Raw genomic sequence first — 25,535 nt, 5'->3', positions numbered from 1 at the left:
TGGAGATTGGCTGTCTGATAGGTATCAACAAGTTGTGTATGGGGAAGTCACTAGTGGTGTCTCAGGAGTCTGTTTAAAAGCTATTGCTGTTTAATCTGTTTGTTAATGATATTGAGGAAGATTTGGATGGTGATATTCATTTGTGGTGGGATATATATTGTTAGAGGTAGAGGAAATAAGATCTTGGGGTGATGATGAATAAGGATCTGAAATTTAGACATATTGCCAAAATTGTGAGGACAACAACAAATTCTAGGAATGATATGCAGGACACTTGTAGAAGTAAGGAGATTCTTGTTTCACTGTATAAGGCTGATTCGGCCACATGTGGGCTGTTGTGCACAAATTTGCTCACCTGGTTTTTCAAAAGGATGAAGAGATGTTGGAGAGGGTCGAGAACATGATTGACCAAAATAATTTCTGATCTCTGGAATGTTGAATATGAAAAAAAGTTGAGATGGTGCAATTTGCAGAGCCTAGTGGATAGGAGAAGGAGGGGCAATATGATAGACACAAGTTATAGGATTAATGGTGAAGAGGTTTTTCTTAAAATGGTGAGAGATTGGGAGAACAAGTGGTCATCCCTGGAAGATATATAAGGAGGGTGTGAGCAAGAGGAGTGAAACAGGTTTTTTTTTTTTTTGCATTGAGAGTTGTGAATGATTGAAATGCATTGCTTGAGAGCATGGTGTCTGCAGAGAATTTGGAAGCATTTAAGGTGTGGTATGATGAGCTGTGTATATGACAAAGGGACCTCCTAGATAAGTATGACTCCATGGAATCTTGGGATAATAAAGAAATCTTAGTAGTCCAGATGATTGTCCAGTATTCACACAGCCTACAGAAGTTCAAGTTAGTGACAGAATGTGATATAAGGATATATGGTTTCTAAAGCAGATAAACTTAAGGTTTCCCCATCCCATTTAATACATCAATTCTGCCATAGATTTCTAGCACAGAGATATCACAGATTGGAAGAGAACAAAATTTGCATATCACTGGAAACTGTAACATGTGGTCTTTTGTGTGGGGGGGGGGAGTATCTGCATGATGGAATAAACTTTGTCTGGTCAAATCACAACATGATACATGTTGGCAAAGGAGTTTAATATTTTAAAAAACTAAAGAAGTGTGGAGTTTTAAATACCACCTATGAAACTGATCTGAAATGCTTTCCAATATCATTTGGTGCATACTGTCAACAGTTACTGTTCTTGATTGTCACTGTATTGTACTCAAGTGGTATTTCAACTTTCATAGTGTTTTGAAACTTTGGCATAGGATTTTGGTGTACGTGTGTGTGCATATTTTGTGATCTGGCACAGATGCTTATTCTCATGTTTAGATACTTAATAAAAAAATAGACTATTTCAAGATTTAAAAACTTATCCTCCAGTTTTTTTCATTTAAAAAATAAATCTGAACAGCTACAAAAATTTCTCACTAAACCACAAGTTGGCAACCCCTGCTTAATGTTAACGGTGTATGGAAAATTAATTGGTCTGGTTTGTCTAAGGGATGTTTTCTTTCTCACAGTTACATTAAATGTTTCGAAGTTCGTGTACCACAACTACATATTTACAGGTATTCTTTGCATACAGTAAATTAAATTGATTTAAACAGAACACTACATAAATATTATTTAATAATTCTATACATCTTTTTTGGTACAGACTCAAACTAAGAGTGAAGCCATAAACCTGCAGTATCTAAAAATAAAAGCACATTTTATACAAAGGCTTTAACTTCCACATGATTGATTCTGAAATCAGCAGGAAGTTTCATCAGTTTGTTTTACTCGAAGGCAAAAGTATAATGCGAGTTGCATTTATCCAATTTTTGTTGGCATGGTTCATTACTTCTATTTATCACATGCAAAAATAAAACAAGAGCTTCACTTTATTTTCATACATACTTCAGTCTTAGTATATACATAAAGAACAATCACAGGCATGGAAATCACTTGGCACTTTATCTCCCACTGTCTATCACAAATAGAATGGTAAACAAATTTCATGTATTGGTGGAAATTGTACTGTCATGTTGTTGCAAATGGGAGAAGCACTATATTTGCACACTGTATCATGAAGCACTGCATTTCCAATAGTTAAAATGCACTGTTTATTGCAAGTGTTGAAATGAGATCCACAATCTAGAGCTTCAGCGAGCTTGAAATCACTGGAGTAGGCAACATTCACTGTCCATCCCATGTCTGAAGCTCCATAGAGAAATCCCACTGCTGAGAATAGGAATGTTCTCTGCATGTACTCACCACGACCTGTAAGTGGGCCATATTATCTAGACATAAACCAGTTATTTCATGTATCAATGTCCTTCTCCGACGAGTCCACTTCTGAAATAAAAATAAGTGATCTATAGAGTATATTTTAAAGATTAACATTTAAAAATTTTTTTCTTATAAATAGGAAGTTATTTTTATGTTTTAATAAAAGAAATGGTAATGATTGTAGCAAATTGTTAGGAGCTGAACTTTGAGAATAAACTATATATAAAAGCTTGCAATTCCTCTCTTCTAGAGGAATTACAATAATCTCGTGATAAGTGGATCTCAGAAACTATTAAAAATTATAATCATTAAGTTATTTCATTCTGACAAAAGCATTTGTTTCCTGTCTCTTTCCCACAAAAGAGATTTGTTTGTAGGGCAGACTAATAGATGTGTAAAAGTGGGGCAAGAGAGTTTTTAAGGGCCTTTAGTCAATTCTTGAGTTTCAACAAAATATCAAATTAACTTATTTGATTACTGTCCATAAAAATTTTTACTCTAAGTCATAACATGTGCATTGGTAACTTTTTTTGGTGTTGTTTAGGATATCTTCTTAGAAAGATGGCTAAATTCTAGTAAACATGGTATCAAAAAAAAAAAAAAAAAAAAAGTACTGAATAACTATGATGATGTGTGTTATGGAGTAAACAGGTGTTGAAATTCAGTACTGTTTTTTGTGCCATACCGTATTTTAGTTCACTATGTTGTTTTCTCTTCGTTTCTGCATCCAGTTACACAGGTAGTTGTCATGATATAACACAAAATGAAATACTGAATGGCACTAATGTGCTCTTTAACTTTCCAGAATCTATTATTCACTGTTGTAAGCAGTACCTGTATCAGGTATTTAAGCAAGCGAGAAATCTGACTAGCAGAGTAAAACTTCAGTTAGGATTGTTAAGATGGCATTCTATGTTTTGCTTTGTAACACTGTATTTTAATGATTTGTAGATTCTTTTAAAATGCACAAAAAATATTTATTTCTATCTGAAAATATTAAGTTATGCATCAAAAAGTGGAGGGGGGAGAGCAAAACGAAACAGTATGAAGAAAATGTTTCTTTTAAAAATCTATCCATTAGGGTCATGATGCAAAAACAGAGAGGAGGGGAGGGGGGGGGCAATAACTATAAGTAGTGAGTGGTGGTGTAAAATGAAGTAGCAACCATAATTCCAACTTAATGAAAATGTTAAATTATTAAGTCACAAGAAATGTGAAAAAAGTTATTTCTAAAAGTATTAAGAACATTTAATGAGTTCTGCAATTCCAACAATCATATTTTGCACTGAATATTGTTGTTTAAGAGATATATATATATATATATATATATATATATATATATATATATATATATATATATCCACTATGAGAGGTTTCTTCAATTAATATGAAAAAATACAAGGGATAAGTAATACTATTTATTTAAAGCTATATATTTCAGCCTGAATATCTAATCAGATGACCTTAGGATTTCTGGTTTTAATTTTATTGGAGAGGTTGATTATGTGCCTTTTATAGGTTGGGCTTCTGTCCAAGCTCACTCCAAGGTATTTTAGGAGGCTCATGTTCTACCATTTTTCCACAGAAGGAAAGGTTGAATTGTCGATTCGCCTCTGCATTGTACAGGCGAAATACTTAGGACACTGTTTTCATTGGATTTGGCTTCAAGTACCACTGCTTGAAGCACTCTTCCAGGGTGTTCAGGTCTGTATTCAAGGTTGATAAAGGAGGTGGATTGATGTAAGATCGCTAGGGTCATCGGCGTACATATACTGGCTTGATCTGGTATCAGGTAGATCATACATATAGATGTTAAAAAGTATAGAGGATAACACAGAGTCCTGAGGAAGACCGTTGTGAAGGAATCTGGGCCTGCTCTTTTTTCTGCCAATATGAACCCAAATCTTTCTGTTGGAGAGAATAGATTCAAAAAGTTTTAGAGTTTTTTTTACACTTTATAATATTTCCTAGTTTTAGGAGGAGGCCCCTGATCCAGACAGTGTCATAAGCAGATCAATGGTCATGATAAGTAGGTCAATGAAAGTGGCTCCAGATTTAAGTTTCTTCTGGAAGCCTGCTTCAATTTGAGTTGTCAGGGCCAGGACCTGGTCACAGCAACTTCTTCCTGGCCTGAAGCCAGCTTGTTCAGTCGGGAGTACTCTTTCGATGAGTGGTAAAATTCTTTTAAGGAGAATTCTTTCAAAGAGCTTAAAGGTGGTGCAAAGCAAGGAGATAGATTGTAGGTTTTTCACTTCATTTGGATCTTTCCCTGGTTTGGGCATGGCAATTATTTTGGCTTCCCATCACAGCTTTGGTAATTTACCAGACATGATGATTTCTGAGAAAAGGGCAGCCAGCCATGTTTGGCCATGTTGACCAAGATGTTTTAGGAATTCAGGGAGTATACCATCCACTCCTGCAGCTTTGCCATTCTTGGTAATTTTAAGGCTATTTGTACCTCTTCCCGAGATACTGGGTGTACGAGTTCAGGAAGCTTGGGTTCCATCTTCAGGATTTGTCTGATGGAAACTTGTACAGCAATTTTCCTGGTAGAGCTGGGATGAATCTTGGAGGTTTTCAATAACTGGTTAGCCATTTGATCTGTTGTTTTGTGTGTCATTGGCTCTGCTCCACCTAATTTTTAAGGATTAAATAAGAACAGTTTATTGGCAAGTTTAATTTATTTGTAACTAAGTGAAAAATCTTTAATAAAGCTTTCTACCTCTAGCCTATCCCAATATTTATCAAATATTCTGTACTTGTGAGTTATTTACTTTGACCAAACACGCAGATCCTCAACTCTTTGTTATGACTATATTAAATTCCATGAGACTAAACAATCTGGACTTGACTTGGCAAATATACTATTGCCACACAACATTAGATTCTTTAGAAGAAGATTAAGATGCTACAAATTTTTTCTTAGAAAAAAATTATAACATGTAATATATGTGTTATACAAAGAAAATTGTGAAACCTTACTCCATTGTTCCAATCTGAATTGAAATGGATTACAGTTATTATATGACACTTCCAGGGGGTCTAAAGACTCATTGAGGGAGGGCACCTATTCTACAACAACTGTCTCCACCACTCAATTCACCAACTACAATGAACTGCAACTACACCAATGCCATCTACAACTACTAGTAATTTCGCAGACAATCATAAACATCCATACCCACAGCAGGATTCGAACCTGCAGCCTTTTGGCTGGAGAGCTGATACGCTAACTACTCAGCCAATCCCCACTTATTTTTCTTCATACACCCTGATCTTAGGTTTTTTTTTTTAATATATAATTTTAAGTTATTTAAAAAATGTCTTTAGGACTTAGAAATACTTGAGACCTTGCATTCCTTTGTAGCTCACACATTCTCATCGTTGAATCTTCGTTTATGTAACTTACGCTTATTTAATTTTATACAGAATGCTCTTGATAGTTGGGCAAAAATTTTATGAAATTTGTCACATAAGTCTTTGTTTATTATTGTGCCAATCCATTTGTAAGTCTATAATACAAATGCTGCACAAAGTGAGGTAACAGTTGCTACTCCAGAAACTGTGCACTGAAGAAAGATCAAACATTAAACTTATAAGCCATTTCAGGCACTAATAAAACAGTTGCTCAAGCAAATCTCACCTGTCCATTTTTGCGGCTGCATTTCACTAAAGTTAGATGATGTTCCTTGCCATGCACTCCTAGACAATGTTTCTCTGCTTGCAATTCTTTATCCCTAGTATATGACCATTCCTGTAAGAAAAATACCCAATAATAACTTAAATTTTATTAAACTATATATAGAAATTATTAATCAATTAAATGTGTACATATTCATATAGTGTATAGTTCAATTGACAAACAGTCATTTTTTTTGTCAATTGTTTGTCCTGTCTGCAACTGGACTGTAAAAAATCTTTGTAAGGGTTTTTCAACTAAAGGTGAGTGAGACACAAAAGGATTCTTTTTTCATCTTGCAAAAATAGGTAAACCAGCCTGAAAACGTATGCGGCTGCAAAAATAGACTGTGGACAGTATTAACTACCTATCATATCATTCATTAGATTAATGTGAATTCCAAGTTACTTGGCCATGACAGACCACTAAACTAAATATGTTAAGGAAAAGATGAGAAACTATATATACAAAGAGATGCAAGGAAAATAATTTTTGTAATTTCAAACAGTTGCTTTTGCAGCAACTGTTTGAGCAAAATAATAACTGATGTATAACTTCATACGAGAAACTGATCGATTTGATCATGATATCTTGCAAAAAACACATTAGTCGGCCTGATTGGCTGAGTAGTTAGCGTATCAGCCAAAAGGCTGCGGGTTTGAATCCTGCCGTGGGTATGAATGTTTATGATTGTCTGTGAAATTACCAGTAGTTATAGAGGTCTCAAGACCTGTAACACAATAGTGCTGTGTGCGGGAAAGTGATCAGAAAGAAGAAAGGAATTCACTTGTGTTTCCCAAAGGGCCGGACATTGTATTTGCTGAGGGAAAACAGTATCATTACATAAATGTCAAGAAAATAGCCTTCTCACCATTTCTCATATTAGGCTGAAAATTACAAAAGGTTAAAAGTATAATGACCATTCTTTTTGTACTTACCTGAGATAATTCTCCAGGAATACATGGAGCAAGGAGGAGTTTAGAACCAGAAGAATCCAAACACAATTGGCCCTGCAATATCTGGCCAAAAGCAACGGCATCTCCTTTAGGCAATCTGTAATAAACAAATAAAAAAATATAAATAATGAGTTTTCTTTTGGATATCTTAATAAGTATTACATTGTCTAATATAATATTTGCCTATGTTTCAGACTTCTAGTGAAAGAAGGCATTACACCAAGCAATAGAAATCACTATTTAAAGCACAAACATCCACAGCAGAGCAGACTTTGGCCTCATAGCCTGCTGATTGTAAAGTAGAATTATTATCCTACCAATATCTGCATTTTACATATAGTGAAGGATTTTTTTTTACCAATATTCTAACTAGATGGAGATTCTTGTATTAACAGTTAAAAAATAATTGTGTATATGCTTGCAAGAACACACAATTAAAATAAATATCTTCTTGACAGTCAAGAAATTTCTGGAAAATCAAGCACCAATAATCATTTTCTGGTGTATAACCTCAAGATGTGCACTACATACTAAAACAGTCCCACACTATTAACATTTCCCAACTAGTTTCTGATTAGCAACTTCTAGAGTGGTATATTATTTAGGTCTCTGATTTGACCAGCTCTTATAGTTTGATATCCGAAAGTGCCCCTGAATACTTCAACCCACCCATATCACCCATATCTAAGGGTGATTGGGGACAATGAATTTAAGTGCAAGAAGTATATTACAAATAAAGAAAACTTAATAGTTACTTACCTGAGCTCAGAGTAGACGTTATCCAAGAACCACCGGAAAGATTTACACCTAAGTTTTTCTTTAAGTCTCAGTCTATCATCTAAGCTAGAAAATATTCATAAAATTATTTGCAAATTCCAGGTGGCATGCAATGCTACAGTTTTATAATTATAATACTTAATTCTGATTTGCATAAAAGCATTTTATTATTATTCATTTGTAATATATTTAATAAAAATAACTCCATGTGCCATATAAAATACCTAGGAGTACAGGCCACTTTATTAGGAACACCTCCCCACTTTCCTAAATGTGGCTATTCCTTATAAAGTGACCACTGATTGTAGATCATATTGTAAACTAAGCCTCTACAAATAATGTTTTGTGATTTGTCTGGAAAAGAGACCCAGACATTAAAAATCTCAATCTGTAAGATGACAGGAAAAACTACTAGCCATTTCAAGCAGGATCAAGCTGACTGCTAATCTGAGGTTTATATATTATCCTGCTTTTCAAAGCATTTATATAATGGGAGCATGCTTTCCATTATATAAGACAAATCAATCATTAAAATTAGAAAAACAAATGCAAAATGAGTTTTATGCTGTCTGAATACAACTAAATTTGAGGCTCGATCTGGCCCCATGTATAGTTTGTAATAGATTCAAATAAAAATCTAATACACCCAAGTCCATGGGTGTATTTTAACTTCTTATTGACAATTTTCTTTCAAATTAATCCTATCTGTTAGGACTCCAATATTGTCAAATCTTAAATTTTAGTCTTCTAAGGCACATCTTATCAATCCACCTAGCTCCTAGTCTTACTCTGGGTCCTTCTGCCATCCTAGAAAATGCAATTGTTTTGCTAACCTTTCTCTGCCATTCTGTACCACTTGACATTAGTTCTGATTGCACACTCCCAAATGCCAACAATATCATGTTCCCAACAGCTATACAAAACTCCTCGTCCTCTGCTGGGAATATAAGGAGAGTTTTATATGGATACTTCACGTTTTCTTTCATGTTCTCTCTTATACCTTGTTCATCCCCCCCCCCACTCGTGTTCACCACCTTACTTTTGACAGTCTTGCCAATATCTTACTCTTATTTCCTGACTGTCATTTAACTTCATTGTCACTTTTTGCTGCTTGCTCACTAGTTTCACTCTTTTCACAAATCTTTCACCCCCTTTGACAGTCCATGAGTTCAAGGACTGGTATGATACTGTTTTCTAGGGTGGGCCTACCCACGATGGGTCTTGTGACTCCATCGAGGCCTGAATCATATTTTGCATATGCTGCAGTGAACAAAATCCTGCTCAAATTCAGCCATTGTTCTGGTATGTACTGACAACAAAGTTTTCCCTAATAACTATGGAAACAATACTTAAAAAGAAGCAAGCACTCATAAAATCATAGGCCATTAAAAAGTAATCTAATGTCACAAATTATTTTTAAAATGCTTATCTTTCAATTACTAAATTATAGAGCTGAAAGGCTTCAATTTGACAAGAATACACACACACATCTTTCAGCTTTAAATACCACCAATATTGAGATTTAAAATGGAAATATTCAGTGCTTGAAGTTGGGGGGAGAAAGAACCAACTAGACTGGTCATGGAAAGTAGAATGGAACCTAAACAGAACAAAAATGTGACCCTTTGGTGCAAAATTAAAATCCATTCATAGTATTAAATAACAATTAGTTTATGGTCACATTATCAGACAGTTTATAGTGCCCTTAAACAAGGTAACAGGATGATTTTGAGTCTTACAGAAAAGAACTGAGTTAGCATCCCAACTTACTTCAAGTACTGGAAATATGCTTAAATATATTGTATCTATTAAATAAAGAAGTATTACCTTCCAACATCAACATTCTTAGCTTCTGGTTTCACTTCATAGAAGAAATGTTTGTACTCGTCCATCCATACTTCAGCAACTCGACGCGAATTATGCAAGTAGGTGGCAGCACTGCCATTAGGGAATGTATAAGGATGACGTTTGCGGAATACGTGACCTACTCTGCTGCAAGGTATGGTCTGAACTTGACCACCACATAGCCATACTTTGATAGAAACCTCTGGGGAAAGAAAAAAATTTCTTAGTAGCTATAAGACAACTAATAAAACCTGCTAATTTCTTCCACCTGGGCATTCAACCAAAGTGAGTAAGATATCAATGCACAACCCCTTTTCTCCAAGAAAAAATGCTTTTTTTCTTGGATCAAAACAGACCAAAAATGTGAGAATAGCAACTGACAGACAATATGTATAGTTTATGGCTTTTTAGTTAATTCACCATAATACTGAACAATAATGATATATCCTGATGTACTTCTCTTTCTGGCCTCCTCTGCTATTATTAGCAAAACTGCTCCCCATCCTATCCTTCTTTCCTCTCTGAAGAAACCATATCTAGCTATGCTGCTGCTACTTGGAGAAAGTGATCATGTCCTGACCTGGGAGATTGCCAGTCATGCAGAAGTTTTTGTTAAAGGGATATACATGAATTACAAAGCAGGTGATTATAACAAGATGAGTCAGCTTTCAGTAGTGCTATGGCCTAAGAACTTGGAGGGGAGAGATGGTGGTGCATGAGAGGTGGTAAAGAGGTGTTTGTAGAAAGCAGTATCAGAATGTCTACCCAGAGTCAGAAGGATAAATTAGGTAGGAGTTAGATGGACGAATAACATCATTAAACAAGAATTTAAAAGAAAAACCTGGAAGGAATATAAAGAAAAAGGTGATCAGCATGCCCATGAACAGCAGATGGGACAGGCAAGAAGAGTGACCTGTATGAAGCCAGAAGAAGTCCTAAAGTTCTTTCACTATGTGGCAAGTAAAAGGAAGAATGACGATGGAATGATGACTTTAAAAAGTGTTGATGATGGTAACAAAAGTAAACCAAATAGTTGAACTACTGAGTGAGCATTTTGCAGGGATGTACCATCAAAGTGGTGATGTAGAAATATCACATGTGGCATTGAACTGATGGAAGAATAGAAGTTGAAGAAATGGAGGTATTTAAAATATTGCAGAGCCTCAATGCAAACACAGCCATGGGATTAGATGGCATATCGGCTCGTGTTTTATGAGAATATACAAGGGAATTATCAGCTCATCTAACCAAGCTGTTTAAGCCCCAGTGGAGTGGAAAGAGGGCAAAATAGTCTTATTGCATAAAGTAGGCTCCAAGACAAGTAGAAAATTGTAGACCAATCAGCATTTCAGGAGTGGTAGAGAAATTGGTGCAAGACAGAATTCAGGACTTGGGGATAGGAATATGATATTCTATAAGGGACAACATGGTTTTGTGGATGGTAGGTTTTGCCTAGTAATTTCTTACTTTTTATAACAAAGTGACAAATAGAGTTGGATAAGGAAACTGCTACTCAGTGATATTGTTAGACTTTGCAAGGGCATTTGAGAAGATTCCACATTGAACTTGGTTGTATAAATTGAAGCAAATGGAAATGGATATGAATCTGGTGATTTGGATTAGAGGGTGACTAATGGACAGATATCAAAGAGTAGTTTATGGAAGAGTTGAGTCCAGGAGAAGGCAAGTGACCAGTGGTGTACCACAGGACTCAGTACTTGGTCTTCTGTTGTTTAACACGTTCGCTGCCACGCTACTTTGGCATGGTCTGTTCCCCTACGCCGAGCAGTTTTACTTCTTCAAGGTCAGTACGATAATCTCGTTACTGGAGGTAAACGTCCTACGAGTATACTCGTAGTTGGCTTGTACAGAGCATATACGGTCTATGAGAATACACAGTTTTGAAGCTAGCCCCACAAGCCAAGCATTTTCACTTCTTCAAGGTCACTACAATAATCTCGTTCCCGGCGGTAAGCGTCATACGAGTATACTCGTAGCTGGCTTGTGAAGCAGGTTTACCCACTACGAGTATACTCGTAGTTGGCAGCGAATGTGTTAATATGTATATCAACGATATAGGAAATGTGACAGGAAATATAAAGTTGTTTGCTGATGGTGCTAAACTGGGAAGAGCAATGATAAATGAATGATACAGAGATCATGCAGGAAGACTAAAACAGACCAGCAGTATAAGCAAAAGATAAATGGCTGTCTGTTTAATGTGGCTAAGTGTAAGGTGATGCACATTGGGAAGAAGTCACAAGATGTATTATACTGATGGAATTGAACTGCAGGAAATTGATGAGGCCAGAAACTTCAGGGTGATTGCGGATAGGGAGTTGAAGTTTAGAGGACATATTGCAAAGGTAATCAAAATAGCACATCAGATTACGTCGCTGTTGAACACCAACAAACAGGGATAGAGAAAGCTATTGGTTCCTTATATAAGGCTACATCTTGACAGCAGGATTCTCTGGGGGTGAAAAAGTGGTGGAGAGGATTCCACAGGTGAGTGATAAAGATTTGGTAGGTCTATGTAATGCTCTGGGGTGCTTAAGAGTCAAAGCTGTATAACTGAGAGGAGACCTCCTCATAGCCTTTAAAGGAATGCGGAGAACCGACCAGGCTTCTGACTTAATGTCCAATCCTCACCTTCTCATGGTGCACCCTGTTGGGTATCTACTTGGATACTGAACGGAAGAGGATGGGCTGGCAATTTGGGATTTAGCTGACCAAATTGTATTCTTATTGGTTAAACCAAAATAAAAATAATGGTATGACATGACAAAATTTCATGCCAGCTGAGGAGTCGCCCGGTTAAACAAGGCCCCCGTTGTTTTCGCCAGGGAACCAGGGCGAACAGCAAAAAGTCAGCTACTGGAACAAATCTGAAAACAAATCCTAACTGAACATCACCAGAGTTAAAGATCTGTACTATCAACATATGAAGCCTGAATGGCAAAGAAATGGAGCTAGCTGAGGAATTAGATAAGTACCAGATCGACATAATAGGGGTGACTGAAACAAAAAAGACAAAAACTGCCGAGATCTTTCTGAGCAATAAATACAAAATGTTATATTCAGGCAATGACAATCAAGGAAAAGAAGGAGTAGCCATAGTATTCAACACAAAATACGAGGCTAATCTTGAATGGCAGTCAGTCTCAAGTAAAGTAATGTGGGCAAATATGAGAATGGGGAACTGGACAATGAGACTTATTTGTGCCTATGGTCCCACAGAAGGTTCTACTAAGGTAGAAGTGGAGGAATTTTTTGAGGCTTTAGAAAAAGCAACTGACACAATGAAAAAGGAAAAGTTGGTCCTTGTTGAGGATCTAAATAGCAGAGTAGGAAATGATTGTGAGATATACAAAAATATTTTGGGAAAATTTGGAGAAAAAAGAAAGCTAATAATAATGGCAAATATCAGTTGGATTTCTGATCAGGAAATGGAATGATTATTACTAACACCATGTTCCAACATAAAAATGTGCACAAATTCACATGGAGAGAAGAGGCAAGGAATAAGAAAAGTCTCATTGACTATGTTATTCTTGATAGTGATGTTTTCTCCCTGGTGCAGGACACCAGAGTGTACAGAAGAATTGAAATTGGAAGTGATCACTATTTAGTCTTGAGCAGGATAAAATTAAATTTCATGTAAGAAAGTTGTAAAGCAAATAAAAGTTGAGCAGCTCTCAGATGTGAACTGTCGACTAAAATACACAAAGATTATTGAAGAAAAATTGAAAGAGTTTGAGAACAGGAATCAAACCTTGTAGATTCAGTGGCAAACTCTGAAGAAAACATTGATTGATTCTGGCAGAGAGGCATGTGGTGAGGTTCTCTGCAAGGATAAAAAAATCAGAACTTCCTGGTGAACAAAGGAATTAAAGAGGCAGTGAAGGATAAGAAGAAAGCATATCAAAAGTTCCTGTCAAATAAGTCAGCTTGTGCTCTTTAAGAATACAGAGACAAATGCAAGAATGCTAAACACTGTGTAAAACTAGTTAAACAAAAGTCATGGGAGGACTTTGGCAAGAATATAGAAAATAAATATCAAGAAGGTGGCAAAATATTCTGGAGGTTGTGGAAGAAGGTTAGGAATGGAGGAAAGAGTGCTGTAAAAGGAGTTAGAGATGATAAAGGTGACATGAAAACGGGAGAAAAAGATATCCTTGAAGTGTGGAGTAAATACTTTGAAAAACTGCTAAATGAAACAAGCAGTGATGACAGCACAGTGGTAAAAAACACTGACCAAGCATGCAGTCAGGAATACATATCCATACTTGAAGTAGAAAATGCCATCAAAGGCTTGAAATGTGGAAAGGCAGCAGGAGTAGATGATATTCGACCAGAAATGCTGAAGTATGGTGATATAAGAGTCTTAGAGTGGCTGCACTGCATAGTTCAGAAAGCCTGGACAGAGGAACGAATTCCCGATGATTGGAGTAGAGCTCTCATAGTACCCATATATAAAAAGGGAAATAAAACTGAATGCGAGAATTACAGAGGTATTTCCCTACTGAGTGTTCCTGGCAAGATCTATGCGAGTATACTTGAGAAACAGTTGAGAAGAATTGTGGAAGAAAAGCTTGGTGAAGAACAAGCTAGATTCAGGCCAAATAGAGGCTGTCAGGATCAGATCTTCACTTTACGACAAATAGTTGAGAAAGCATGAGAATATAACAGAGATCTGTATTTAAGTTTTGTCGATTTGGAAAAGGCTTATGACAAGGTGCCAAGAGAGAAGCTATTCAATACGCTACAGTTATATGGTGTCAATGGCGCATTATATCAAGCAATACTTAGTCTTTATTTGAGTTGTAAGTCAGCAGTTAAAATTGAAGGAAGTACAGGAAGATGGTTTAATGTTAAATCTGGTGAGACAAGGAGGTACATTATCCCCTCTGTTATTCATTATCTATACGGATCACATTATGAAGGAAAGTGGTATTAAACATGATATCAAAATTGGAAATGTTAATGTCAGCTCTTTGCTTTATGCAGACGATGTTATACTTTTAAATAAATCCGCTACAAGTTTGCAAGAATCCCTGACTAAATTGAATAGCTGTTGTAATAGATATGGTATGAAGGTCAGCAATAAAGAGACAAAGAGAATGAAAACAGACAGAATCATTGAAAATGTCAACTGTGTTGTGAATGGAGAATCTGTGGAACAAGTAAAGCATTTCAGCTACTTAGGCACGACTTTTACTGAAGATGGTAAATTAAATATAGAAATAGACAACAGAATCAGCAAAGCTGGTATGGTGGGAAGTCAACTGAATAAATTGATATGGAATATGAGAGAAATTAGTCGGAACACTAAATTAGCTGTATACAAGACAGTGTTCAAACCAGTTTTAACTTATGGATCTGAGAGCTGGGTCAGAAGTAAAACACTTGACCAAAGAGTAGAGACCGCATATATGAGAGTCCTAAGAAAGATTATAGGGGTGAACAGATGGCATCAATCACAATATCATATTAAAAACGCTTATATTAGGAAAGAACTTGACATTGTCAGCATCCAGGAATGCATTAGATTAGCAGAGCTAATCTCAGGTGGTATGGTCACTTAAACAGAATGGGCGAGGAAAGATTAGCAAAACAAGTGTTCTCTGCCAGGTTGGTAGGAAAACGACCCAGAGGAAGACCAAGATATAGATGGATTGATACGGTACAACGTGCCTTAGACGATAGAAATATAAGATCTGATAATGTTGGAGTCTTGACAAGTAACAGACTGATTTGGAGGAAAATTGTAGATAGGAAGTTAGTAATGATGTAATTTTTTCCATGTAGTACTATCATATCCTGTACACCCCTTGAGGGTACATGGCAGGAGGAATTTGATGATGTAATGTTCTATATGAGAATTGGTCTGTGAGCTTCATAAACTAGCTGATACACAAAAGAGGAGACATCATAGATGATATTAAATTTATTAATGGGGGTTTTATAGAATTGACAATGCATATAAGACTTTCACCACATGGCAAAAAAAGGAAGAAACAAGGGATCACCTGAGGAAATTGTGTAAGAGTGTTAGGACTAGATATTTTGCTTGGAGGGTGGTGAATGGGTTGCCAGAGATGGTTGTGTGTGCTTCATCAGTTAATGAGTTTAAGGAGAGGTAGGTATTATGTGAATAATGGTTCTCCCATGATGTATGACTTCATAGAGATATCTGCAGATGACTAGTCAAAACTATGTAATTAATATGCAAAATTTATCTTTGATAAGGACTGAAGATTGGAATTAAATTTCTTATATTTCCCAGGTAGAGAAAAGGATAGCAGATATTATTATAGTAATTATGTTAATTGGTTAAACTGATTATTTTGATTACATACCATAGTTTTCTGCTCCCCATATTTCGAGTCCTGGATCAAAACCACCAAGATATTCAAACCACTCCTTCTGAGCAAGAAATAATCCTCCAAGAATAACAGGACTTCTATTTACAAAAACAAAGTTTGTGATTATGTTGAAATTCTTTAGAGTTTCCATATAAAGATCATATCATTTTGAACCAAAAAAGAACTTCAGTGCTATACTTCATTATTAGTTTTCATGTACTGCACTTTTTTTTTGCATACTTGTTTGATATTTTATTGAAGTTAAATGACAAAAGATCATTAAGGTATCAAACTTAGCAGAATTAAATCAATGGCTGAAGACAAGTTTAACAATGAATGCTTACTGAATTTGTATTCAGCTGGAACCATCTTATTTCAACCATATACAAAGTCAGTGAACATTTTGACGAACAATCATCATCATCATGCATATCAAGGATTCAGGCCTAGCATGGCCTTTTCCGGCCTTAGAAGTCATCGTTGAATAGTTTAGGAGGACATCCTGGTTTTCTTTTTCCTAATGCCTTGTACTTTAAGGCTTGTTTTGGTAATCTTTCTATTTTCATTCTTTGAATGTGTTCCATTCATTTCTGTTTATATTTTTTAATTTTTTCTATTACTGATTCTTGATTTAATTCTTTCATAATTTCTTTGTTTCTTTTGTGATCAGATAGAGTATACTTTTGCAATTTTTCTCATAAACTGCATTTCTGCTGTTATTAATCTTTGTCATTTTTTTATTGTCCAGATTTCACTACCATACAACAAGACTGGTAGGGCTGGTTTGTTTTTGAACTAGGTTTGGTTTAAATATAGAGTTAATTACACCTGTTATTTTTAAATATTTTGCAATTTTTACGTTTATATCTTTTTCATACGTGATCATACATCCTAAGTTAAATGAATTCACCTGTTCTAAGATCTTGTTATCTATTATTATTATTATTCAGGCCTCCATGGAGTCAAAAGACTCATCATGAGAGGTCATTTCTAAGAAACACAAGTCTATCAAGACTCATTGAGGGAGGTCCCTGCTAGGAAACACAAAGTCTATCATACCACTCCTTAAATGCATTGACTGTTCTTGCTTTCACCACTCCATCAGGCAATGCATTCCATGGTTCAACCACCCTCCATGCAAAGAAACCACTCCTCACCCTCTTTCTGACAGTTTCCTTCCGTAAATTCCAGGGATAGCCCCTTGTCATGACTCCGTCCTGCCGTTCAACCAAGTGAAAGAACTCCCCAGTGTCAACCCTTTAATCACTTCTCAACAGTTTAAAAGTCTCAATCATATCGCCCCTCCTTCTATCCACCAAACTCTGCAGTCCACATTTCCTCAGCCGACCCTCATAACTAACATTGTACAGTCCCAACACCATCTCTGTTATCTGCTGAAAGTTTATTTTTCACTCGGTTAGAGTATAATAAATTTAGTTTAATCCTTTATCCAAGTGTGAGCAAACAAAGTTTGTGCCTGAAAGTATCTTCAGGACTGGGGTAAGGTGGTACAACACCAAGGCAACTCGTTGCAAAGGTGGAGCAAGCTACAAACACTCTTATCTCAGTATCTCCTATAATGCAAAACACATCTCCTTGCAGATATGTCTTATGTTATGCATTAAGGGAAGGGCAACTACCCAGACTAGTTTCGAACTTTATTGAGGTCTCTTCAGTGGGAGCCAGGCCCAAGTGGAGATACCAGGTAGAAGCATTAGCAGGTCATCTCTACCTATAGGAGTTGCCAAATGGTGTGCCACCCTTTTTTAATAAATTACTCTGGATTTAGAGAAAGATGTTGAAAGTTTATTTTTCACTTGGTTAGAGTATAATAAATTTAGTTTAATCCTTTATCCAAGTGTGAGCAAACAAAGTTTGCGCCTGAAAGCATCTTCAGGACTGGGGTAAGGTGGTACAACACCTGGACACTCCTTGCAAAGGTGGAGCAAGCTACCAACCCTCCTATCTCAGTATCTCCCATAATGCAAAACACATCTCCTTGTGGATATGTCTAATGTTATGCATTAAGGGAGTGCCCTGGAGTTGCAAGGAGTGTCCTGGTGTTGTACCACCTTACCCCAATCCTGAAGATACTTTCAGGCGCAAACTTTGTTTGCTCACACTTGGATAAAGGATTAAACTAAATTTATTATACTCTAACCAAGTGAAAAATAAACTTTCAACATCTTTCTCTAAATCCAGAGTAATTTATTAATAAAGGGTGGCACACCATTTGGCAACTCCTATAGGTAGAGATGACCTGCTAATGCTTCTGCCTGGTATCTCCACTTGGGCCTGGCTCCCACTGAAGAGACCTCAATAAAGGTCAAAACTACTCTGGGTAGTGGCCCTTCCCTTAATGCATAACATTAGACATATCTGCAAGGAGATGTGTTGTGCATTATAGGAGATACTAGACAGGAGTGTTGGTAGCTTGCTCCACCTTTGCAACGAGTTGACCTGGTGTTGTACCACCTTACCCCAGTCCTGAAGATACTTTCAGGCACAAACTTTGTTTGCTCACACTTGGATAAAGGATTAAACTAAATTTATTATTTTGTTATCTGCCTTTGTACCCTTTCCACAGTTAATTTATTCCCTTCAAATCCTGGGGACCAGATCTGAGAACAATAGTCTAAGTGTGGTCTGATCAGAGTCTTATACAACAGAATGGTAACCATTTTATCTCTGCAGGTCAGTGTCCTTCTCATTATTGCAGCAATCCTCTGCGTTACCTTCACTACCTTTGCAATATGTCCCCTAAATTTCAGGTTTCTATCAATCATCAAACACAGATCTCTTGTCTCTCCTACTTCCTCCAGTTTAACTCCTCCCATAGAGTATGCGGTGTCCTATCGATATTTCCCAAACCTCAAGACCTTACATTTTGCTGCATTAAACTGAAACCCCCATTCATTTGCCCATCTGTCTAGCTTATTCAAATTCTCTTGCAGGGCTACTGCATCTGCACTATTACTAATAACCCTTCCCAGCTTCGCATCATCCGCAAACAACTGAATATCCCTTGCAATCCACGGACAATGTCATTGATATAAAGGTTAAACAATATAGGTCGCGGTACTGAGCCCTGTGGAACCCCCACTTGTAACCTTCTGCCTCTTTGATATTGCTCCACCATACACAACTCTGATACCTATCAGACAGTCAATCCTGAATCCAGTTGACCAATCTGACATCCAGACCCATGTGCTGCAACTTGAATATCAGCTTATCATGTGGCTATTACTATCTATTACTATCTTAGTTCTTGCTGGATCTTGTCCTTTAAAGGCCATAGTTTTTGATTTTTCTGTTGATATTATCATACCATAATCTTCGGCTATCTCATTTAGATCTAAAGAACAATAACTATACTTTCATTAGTGATTCCTTGGTTTTTATTGCATCATAAAAGTGTGTGTGTGTGTGTGTGTGCGCACGCGCATGCATGTAGCATTTCTGAATCTTGAATTTTCTGACAAAGTGTCTGATACAGCATGTCCATTGTATGGACATGCTCTTTCAACATGTCCATTGTATGCCACAATACTGAATGACCTTCATTGGTTGTATGATATGCTAATCTGGATTTGTGTGTTCTCTTCTTTTCCGCATCTTTTAACATGCAGATCATGCCAGATTGTCTTGTTTGTACAGTATCATATTCCATGTGAACAGCAGATTATAGACTTCTGGTTTCTTGAGGGATGGATAAGGTGTTTAAGCGGATGTCAAAATCCTGAACTTTTGCATAGTGGGACAAAGTTACTTTTATGTCATGTATTTTAGAAATTTTGTCCATTACGTGCTGGGCATAAGGGTTACTGTTACCTTTATATGCTTGTTTGTTGTTGCCTAGGGAGAAACTGGAAGAAAGCATTTTCTGTGAGCTTTCCTCTTTCTCCACTGCCAGCCAATTTATTTCTGGAATCATTGAAAGAAAGCCCTAAAAAACCACAGTCAAAAAATCCAAAATATAACTGCATTACTTAGATATTTTCAACATCTGGCCAGGTTCAGAGAAACTAGAAGAATTCAGTCTACTGAACAGTCTACATCCACACATAAATTTGATTCTTGAATTTGAAAACAGGGATCTCGTTTCTTGACATACTCTTCGAGGTTTCTAAAGAGAAAACTCATTTACTTGGTATACTAGAAACTACAACACTGGAAGATACCTCCATGCTACATCTCACTACTACCACCAACTCGCAAAGACAGGGATAATTAAAGCACTTAAGTGCCAGAAAATACATCTCTAGTAATGTAGAAGGGGATTAAGACCTTGGATACTTCAGTCACCATCCCATCCTAGAATGGATACAATTACAAAACAATGAAAATTTTGCAATCCTTCCCATGCAATGGTAAAGAATACAAGGGCGCAATAATCCTTACATCTAACAGACAAAATTTTTAAAATACTTTGATGATATAAAAGTAACTTGCACCTCACAATGCAATTCAGATTCATACATCCTCCTAAACTATTTCATTTACCTTTCAAGAAACCATGTGTCTGTAAAATGCACTATTCACGTGGCACATTATATAGAACTAACAGCATGACCTGGAGATATCCACATGTCAGAACATGTGAAAGATATGGAAAGGAAGAGAAAATACAAATTCAGATTAGCATATCATGCAACTAATGAAGATCATCCAATATAGCATAAAATGAACATGCCTTATATGGACCACAACTACTCTGTCAGAAAAATTCAAGGCTTCAGAAATGTTACAGTTGCATTGAGTAGGAGTGTATGCAAACTTACACAATACAATAAAAAAATCCAACGTATCATCTAACTCCAAGTCTGGTAATTATTCAAAAATTTCATGTACACCAGCCTTGAATATGATGCACATTGTTTTGAAATGCAAATGAAATCCAAAGAAGAGAATAATGTGGTCATTATACTGGCACTGTCAACAACAAACATTTTATTCAATATTTATGTCTAGGATTGTGTTTAATAATCATCAATAACTTTTACACACTTATACAAAATGTGCAGAAAGTGCACATTTGGTAATGGTCTATTTTACACGACCAAAACATCAACAAGAGATTTAAAAAAAAGGGGGAGGGGATCTGCTCATCTCTAAAATTGAAGAAACTCATCCTTGGTGATTTATTATTACACCCTCCATGGAGTCGACAGACTCAACGTGGGAGGTTCATTCAACTGACAACATATTTATCATATAGAATCTTAACGTCCTTAACACTCCTTGCATTAACAACACATTCTGGTAATGCATTCCATTCACTGACAATTACCCATGTAAAAAATCTACTCCCCACACCCTTCTTCATCACACTTTTACATAACTTCAGGAATGACCTCTGGTTCTTACCCTATCACCTTCTACTCTTTTTATAATCCCCTCTGGATTAATCTGAAAAAATCCTCTTGCTAATTTAAACGTCTCTATCATATCACCTCTCTTACTGCATTTGAATATTTGCTTTCTGTACACAATTTTTTGGTTAGTTTCTTTAAGAAAAAAAGACAGGTTTCTTTAAAAGAAAACTTGTACAAAGTCAGGTAATAAAAATGACATCAGGAATGTGGAACATTGGTTCTAAGGATGGACAAGAGCATGTAATTGAGTTTGGTGGATAAATACAGAGGGATACAAGACAGCTGAACTCAATTAGTTACTGAATGGACAGTGGAGATTTTTAATATGATAGAACAAAGAGGCCATCCCTATGCATTGCACAAGGATGAATAGTAGCTTCTTTGCATGTAAAGTGGTACAGGGAATACATTCTTCGAGCAGATGGAAAGATTGTGCAGACTGTAAATTATTTTAAAGTGTTGCATAATAAACTTTAAAAATGATCCACACAATGATTCACGACTCCACAGAGGAACTAATAAATAATTGTCAATTATTGTATAGTAGTCTGGTCTAGTCTGTATATGATCCATCTTGATTATGATTTTTGTTATAGTTTTTTAAGCAGAGTTGTATAGTTCACTATAAAACCCTGAGATATCACTTTTGGAGATTGAGTGCATAAAGTTAATGACCAACCATGTTCACTTAGATAAATTTGATTGACAAACTGGAAAGGAGAGACTGTGGAATCTTATGTTGGCCATATTTGTATTCATTTGAGAATAATGGCAAAGTTATTATCATTACTTCCAAGCCTTCATGGATTCCAAAGACTTGTCACATAAGATCAAATGCTCACAGATTGTAATCACCACATCTTGCCATGAAGAAATTCAGCATTTGAGAACTCACTACTCACACTGATAATGAATTCCACTCCTTTTTCAATCTTTTTACTTCCTTACTCTCATTACCTTTATACATGTTTCCTGCATTTTAGCTATGTGACCAGATCTGGATACAGAATTTCAAAGGCTTGACTAACAAGTTTCATTTCTGGGAAAATTCCCATGTTACTCTTCTAAGAAATTATTAAATTTATGGCTATTTAGCCTATTTTTGTTTAGAAGTGCTCCTTTTTATGATGTCATTGGCTTTTTACTCAGTTCTAGGGTTACTGAAGTTTTACATAGATAAATATATGAAGAATATAAGAGAGAAAATTTGGACATACCTTTACGATGTTGCTGGCTGTATTCTTACTCAGCGGCAACATTTATCTGCTGTTTGACGGGAGTAAGATTGAAAGGAAGGGGATTTTAGAAGGGGGGGATAGAGCAGTGTGGGAGAATTATTGGTGAGGCAATGGGTACGTGAATCTTTTTGAAATGCTTGATTAATGTTTGACTAGAACTATCAAAAGTGTCACGAGGAGAGGTAGCGGTGTATTGCTTTGAATGGTATTAAAGTTTTTTCCCCTTAATTATATTGTGTAGATTTTTATAATAGTGCTTTTGTGTGATAGATTGGATATAAACATTGTATGGTGATATTGTGATTTTAATTGTTAGCTTCGGTTGTTGATTAACGTTACAAACACAGTAGCAGCCAAGTCAAGGATGAAGGTCTGGTTGTAAAAAGTGTTTTCACTTGGTTATAAATTAAATTAAAAATTCCAAAAACTATACTCTTGTTTAATCCTTTATCCAAGTGTCAGCAGACAAAGTTGCTATGTGAAGTATTTTCACGACTAGCCTACCTGTACATGCAAAGTTAATGACCTTGCATTAATTGCCTTAGTATTCCATAATGCAAAGTACACATCCTTTCAGCTGTGTATAATACATTATGGGAAGGGCCACTACCCAGACTGGTTTCAATCTTTATTGAAGTCTCAATAGTGGGAGCCAGACCCAGAAGAGATACCTAGGTTGAAGTAATGCAGAAATCATATATATCCTATATACAAGTAGTTAAACACCTTAATAAAATACTCTGGTTTATAGAAAGTTGTAGAATTTAATTTAATGTATAACCAAGTGAAAAAACTTTCTGCAACTTACTTTAATCCAGAGTAATTTAATAAGCATCATGCCTTTTCACTACTTTTATATGGAATAGTGTAATAGTGCAGATGTGGTAGCCTTCCAAGAGGATTTGAATAAGCTAGACAAATGGGCATATGAATGGGGGTAGCCGTTTAATGCAGCAAAATGCAAGGTCTTGAGGTTTGGGAAACATCGATGGGGCGCTGCATACTCTATGGGAGGAGTTAAACTGGAGGAAGTAGGGGAGACAAGAGATCTGTGGTTGATGATTGATAGAGAACTGAAATTTAGGGGACATATTGCAAAGGTAGTGAAGGTAACACAGAGGATTGCTGCAATAATGAGAAGGACACTGACCTGCAGAGATAAAATGGTTATCATTCCATTGTATAAGACTCTGATCAGACCACACTTAGACTACTGTTCTCAGATCTGGTCCCCAGGATTTGAAGGGGATAAATTAACTGTGGAAAGGGGACAAAGGCAGATAACAAAGATGGTGTCAGGACTGTACGTTAGTTATGAGGATCGGCTGAGAGAGTGTGGACTGCAAAGTTTGGTGGAGAGAAGAAGGAGAGGCGATATGATAGAGACTTTTAAACTGTTGAGAGGTGGTTACAGCATTGACACTGGGGAGTTCCTTCGCTTGGTTGAACAGCGGGAAGGAGCCATGACAAGGGGCCATCCCTGGAAGTTACGAAAGGAAGCTGTGAGAAAGAGGGTGAGGAGTGGTTTCTTTGCATGGAGGGTGGTTGAACCATGGAATGCATTGCCTGATGGAATGGTGAGATCGAGAATGGTCATTGCATTTAAGGAGTGGTATGCTAGACTTTGTGTTTCCTAAGAGGGACCTCCCTCAATGAGTCTTGATAGACTTGTGTTTCTTAGAAAGGACCTCCCACGATGAGTCTTGACTCCATGGAGGCCTGAATAATAATAATAATATGTGATTTCTTCATTACTTCAACCTAGGTATCTCTTTTGGTTGTTGGCTTCCACTGATGAAACCTCAAAGGTTGAAACTGTTCTGGGTAGTGGCCCTTCCCATAATGCATAGCATTATACACATATGAAAGGATGTGTGCTTTGCATTATAGGATACTAAGGCAATTAATGTGAAGTCATTAGCTTTTATATAAAAAAGTTTCTTATACTTGAATTAAACCAAGAATATAATTTTTGGCGTTTGTAATTTAATGGAGGCCTGGTGTTGTTAATGATAATATATACATCCAAAAAGAATGGGGTACTAGAGCAATTTGATGTCAAGTCATCTAACTGGATATACAAGTAGCCTAATTGTTAGACTACTTCATACAGATTTTTGCTCATGCTTGAGTAAAGGGTAACAAGAATATAATAATTTCTTGTCAAGGATAATTTATGCTCATTTCATTTCATCCTGTTATTATCTTTCTCAAAGTTAAAAATGCATTGAAAAGGAATGCTATAATTTCTCCTAATTGTGCTTTGTTTAAATAAACATTCTTGCTGTAAATTTTAATTATAAAGCTATTATTCCATAATTCTGAAAAAAAGTAAGAAAAAGGAAGGCAATATATTAAAAAAATTTTAAAAGTCTAGGAAAATTGAACACAAAATGCAACTGCTACAAAAACCTAGAGAGTGTTTTCACCTTCTCTTACTTGAAGTGTTGGGTTGGATTAGTTTTAGGAGACTTTTCAGTTGATTTGCTTGACAACCACTTAAAGTGGAGACTCCAATCAAACCCTAAAAGAGAAGACAGAAGACTATAATAAAATAATTTTATAGTTTTATAATAATTACCGCAACCAAAATATGAATCAGTTATTTGAATGAAATGAATATAACAACAATAACAAATATCTTAAAATTAAAAGATTATACAGTCTTGCCACTTTTTGTGGAAATGTTATATTTACTTGTACTTGAAATAAATACCATGGAAAAGCATTACCTGACCTTCAGAAGACTCAGTGTGTGATTGGCTAATTGGTATAAGTCTGTTACCACTCGAATTTATTCCTTGAATTAAAGTGTTTAGTATTAACCAGTAACAAAGGCCATGAATGCATGTATTATGACATGTATTAATACAAATTTCATTTTGTGTGTATGTTTATGGGGAAAGACCATGTCACCTCCATGTGATATTAGCTGATTCACTTACAGCTGTGAAGCCCTTATAAAAGATTATATTATTATTTCGGTAACTTCCGTGGAGGCAATAGACTC

General features: G+C 36.2%; 1 protein-coding gene across 1 annotated transcript in view; it reads right to left on the bottom strand.

Annotated features, from left to right (window-relative positions):
• Window positions 1-1,620: 1,620 nt before the first annotated feature.
• The window catches only part of LOC150102134 (polypeptide N-acetylgalactosaminyltransferase 16-like), a 135,587-nt gene continuing 111,672 nt past the window's right edge, over window positions 1,621-25,535 (bottom strand). Inside the window, exons 8-14 of the mRNA XM_090398794.1 lie at window positions 24,965-25,049; window positions 15,907-16,010; window positions 9,527-9,746; window positions 7,682-7,765; window positions 6,905-7,019; window positions 5,931-6,041; window positions 1,621-2,353 (exon numbers count right to left, since the gene is read on the bottom strand). Of these exons, the coding sequence (XP_090254920.1) occupies window positions 2,195-2,353; window positions 5,931-6,041; window positions 6,905-7,019; window positions 7,682-7,765; window positions 9,527-9,746; window positions 15,907-16,010; window positions 24,965-25,049 (878 nt within the window). The 3' untranslated portion in view covers window positions 1,621-2,194. The remainder of the gene's footprint in view (window positions 2,354-5,930; window positions 6,042-6,904; window positions 7,020-7,681; window positions 7,766-9,526; window positions 9,747-15,906; window positions 16,011-24,964; window positions 25,050-25,535) is intronic.

Source organism: Typopeltis vanoorti, chromosome 10, assembly GCF_054136105.1.
Source record: "Typopeltis vanoorti isolate ZY-2024b chromosome 10, IOZ_Tvanoo_1.0, whole genome shotgun sequence".
Lineage (NCBI taxonomy): Eukaryota > Metazoa > Arthropoda > Arachnida > Uropygi > Thelyphonidae > Typopeltis > Typopeltis vanoorti.
This window is presented reverse-complemented; position numbering and strand designations above follow the sequence as displayed.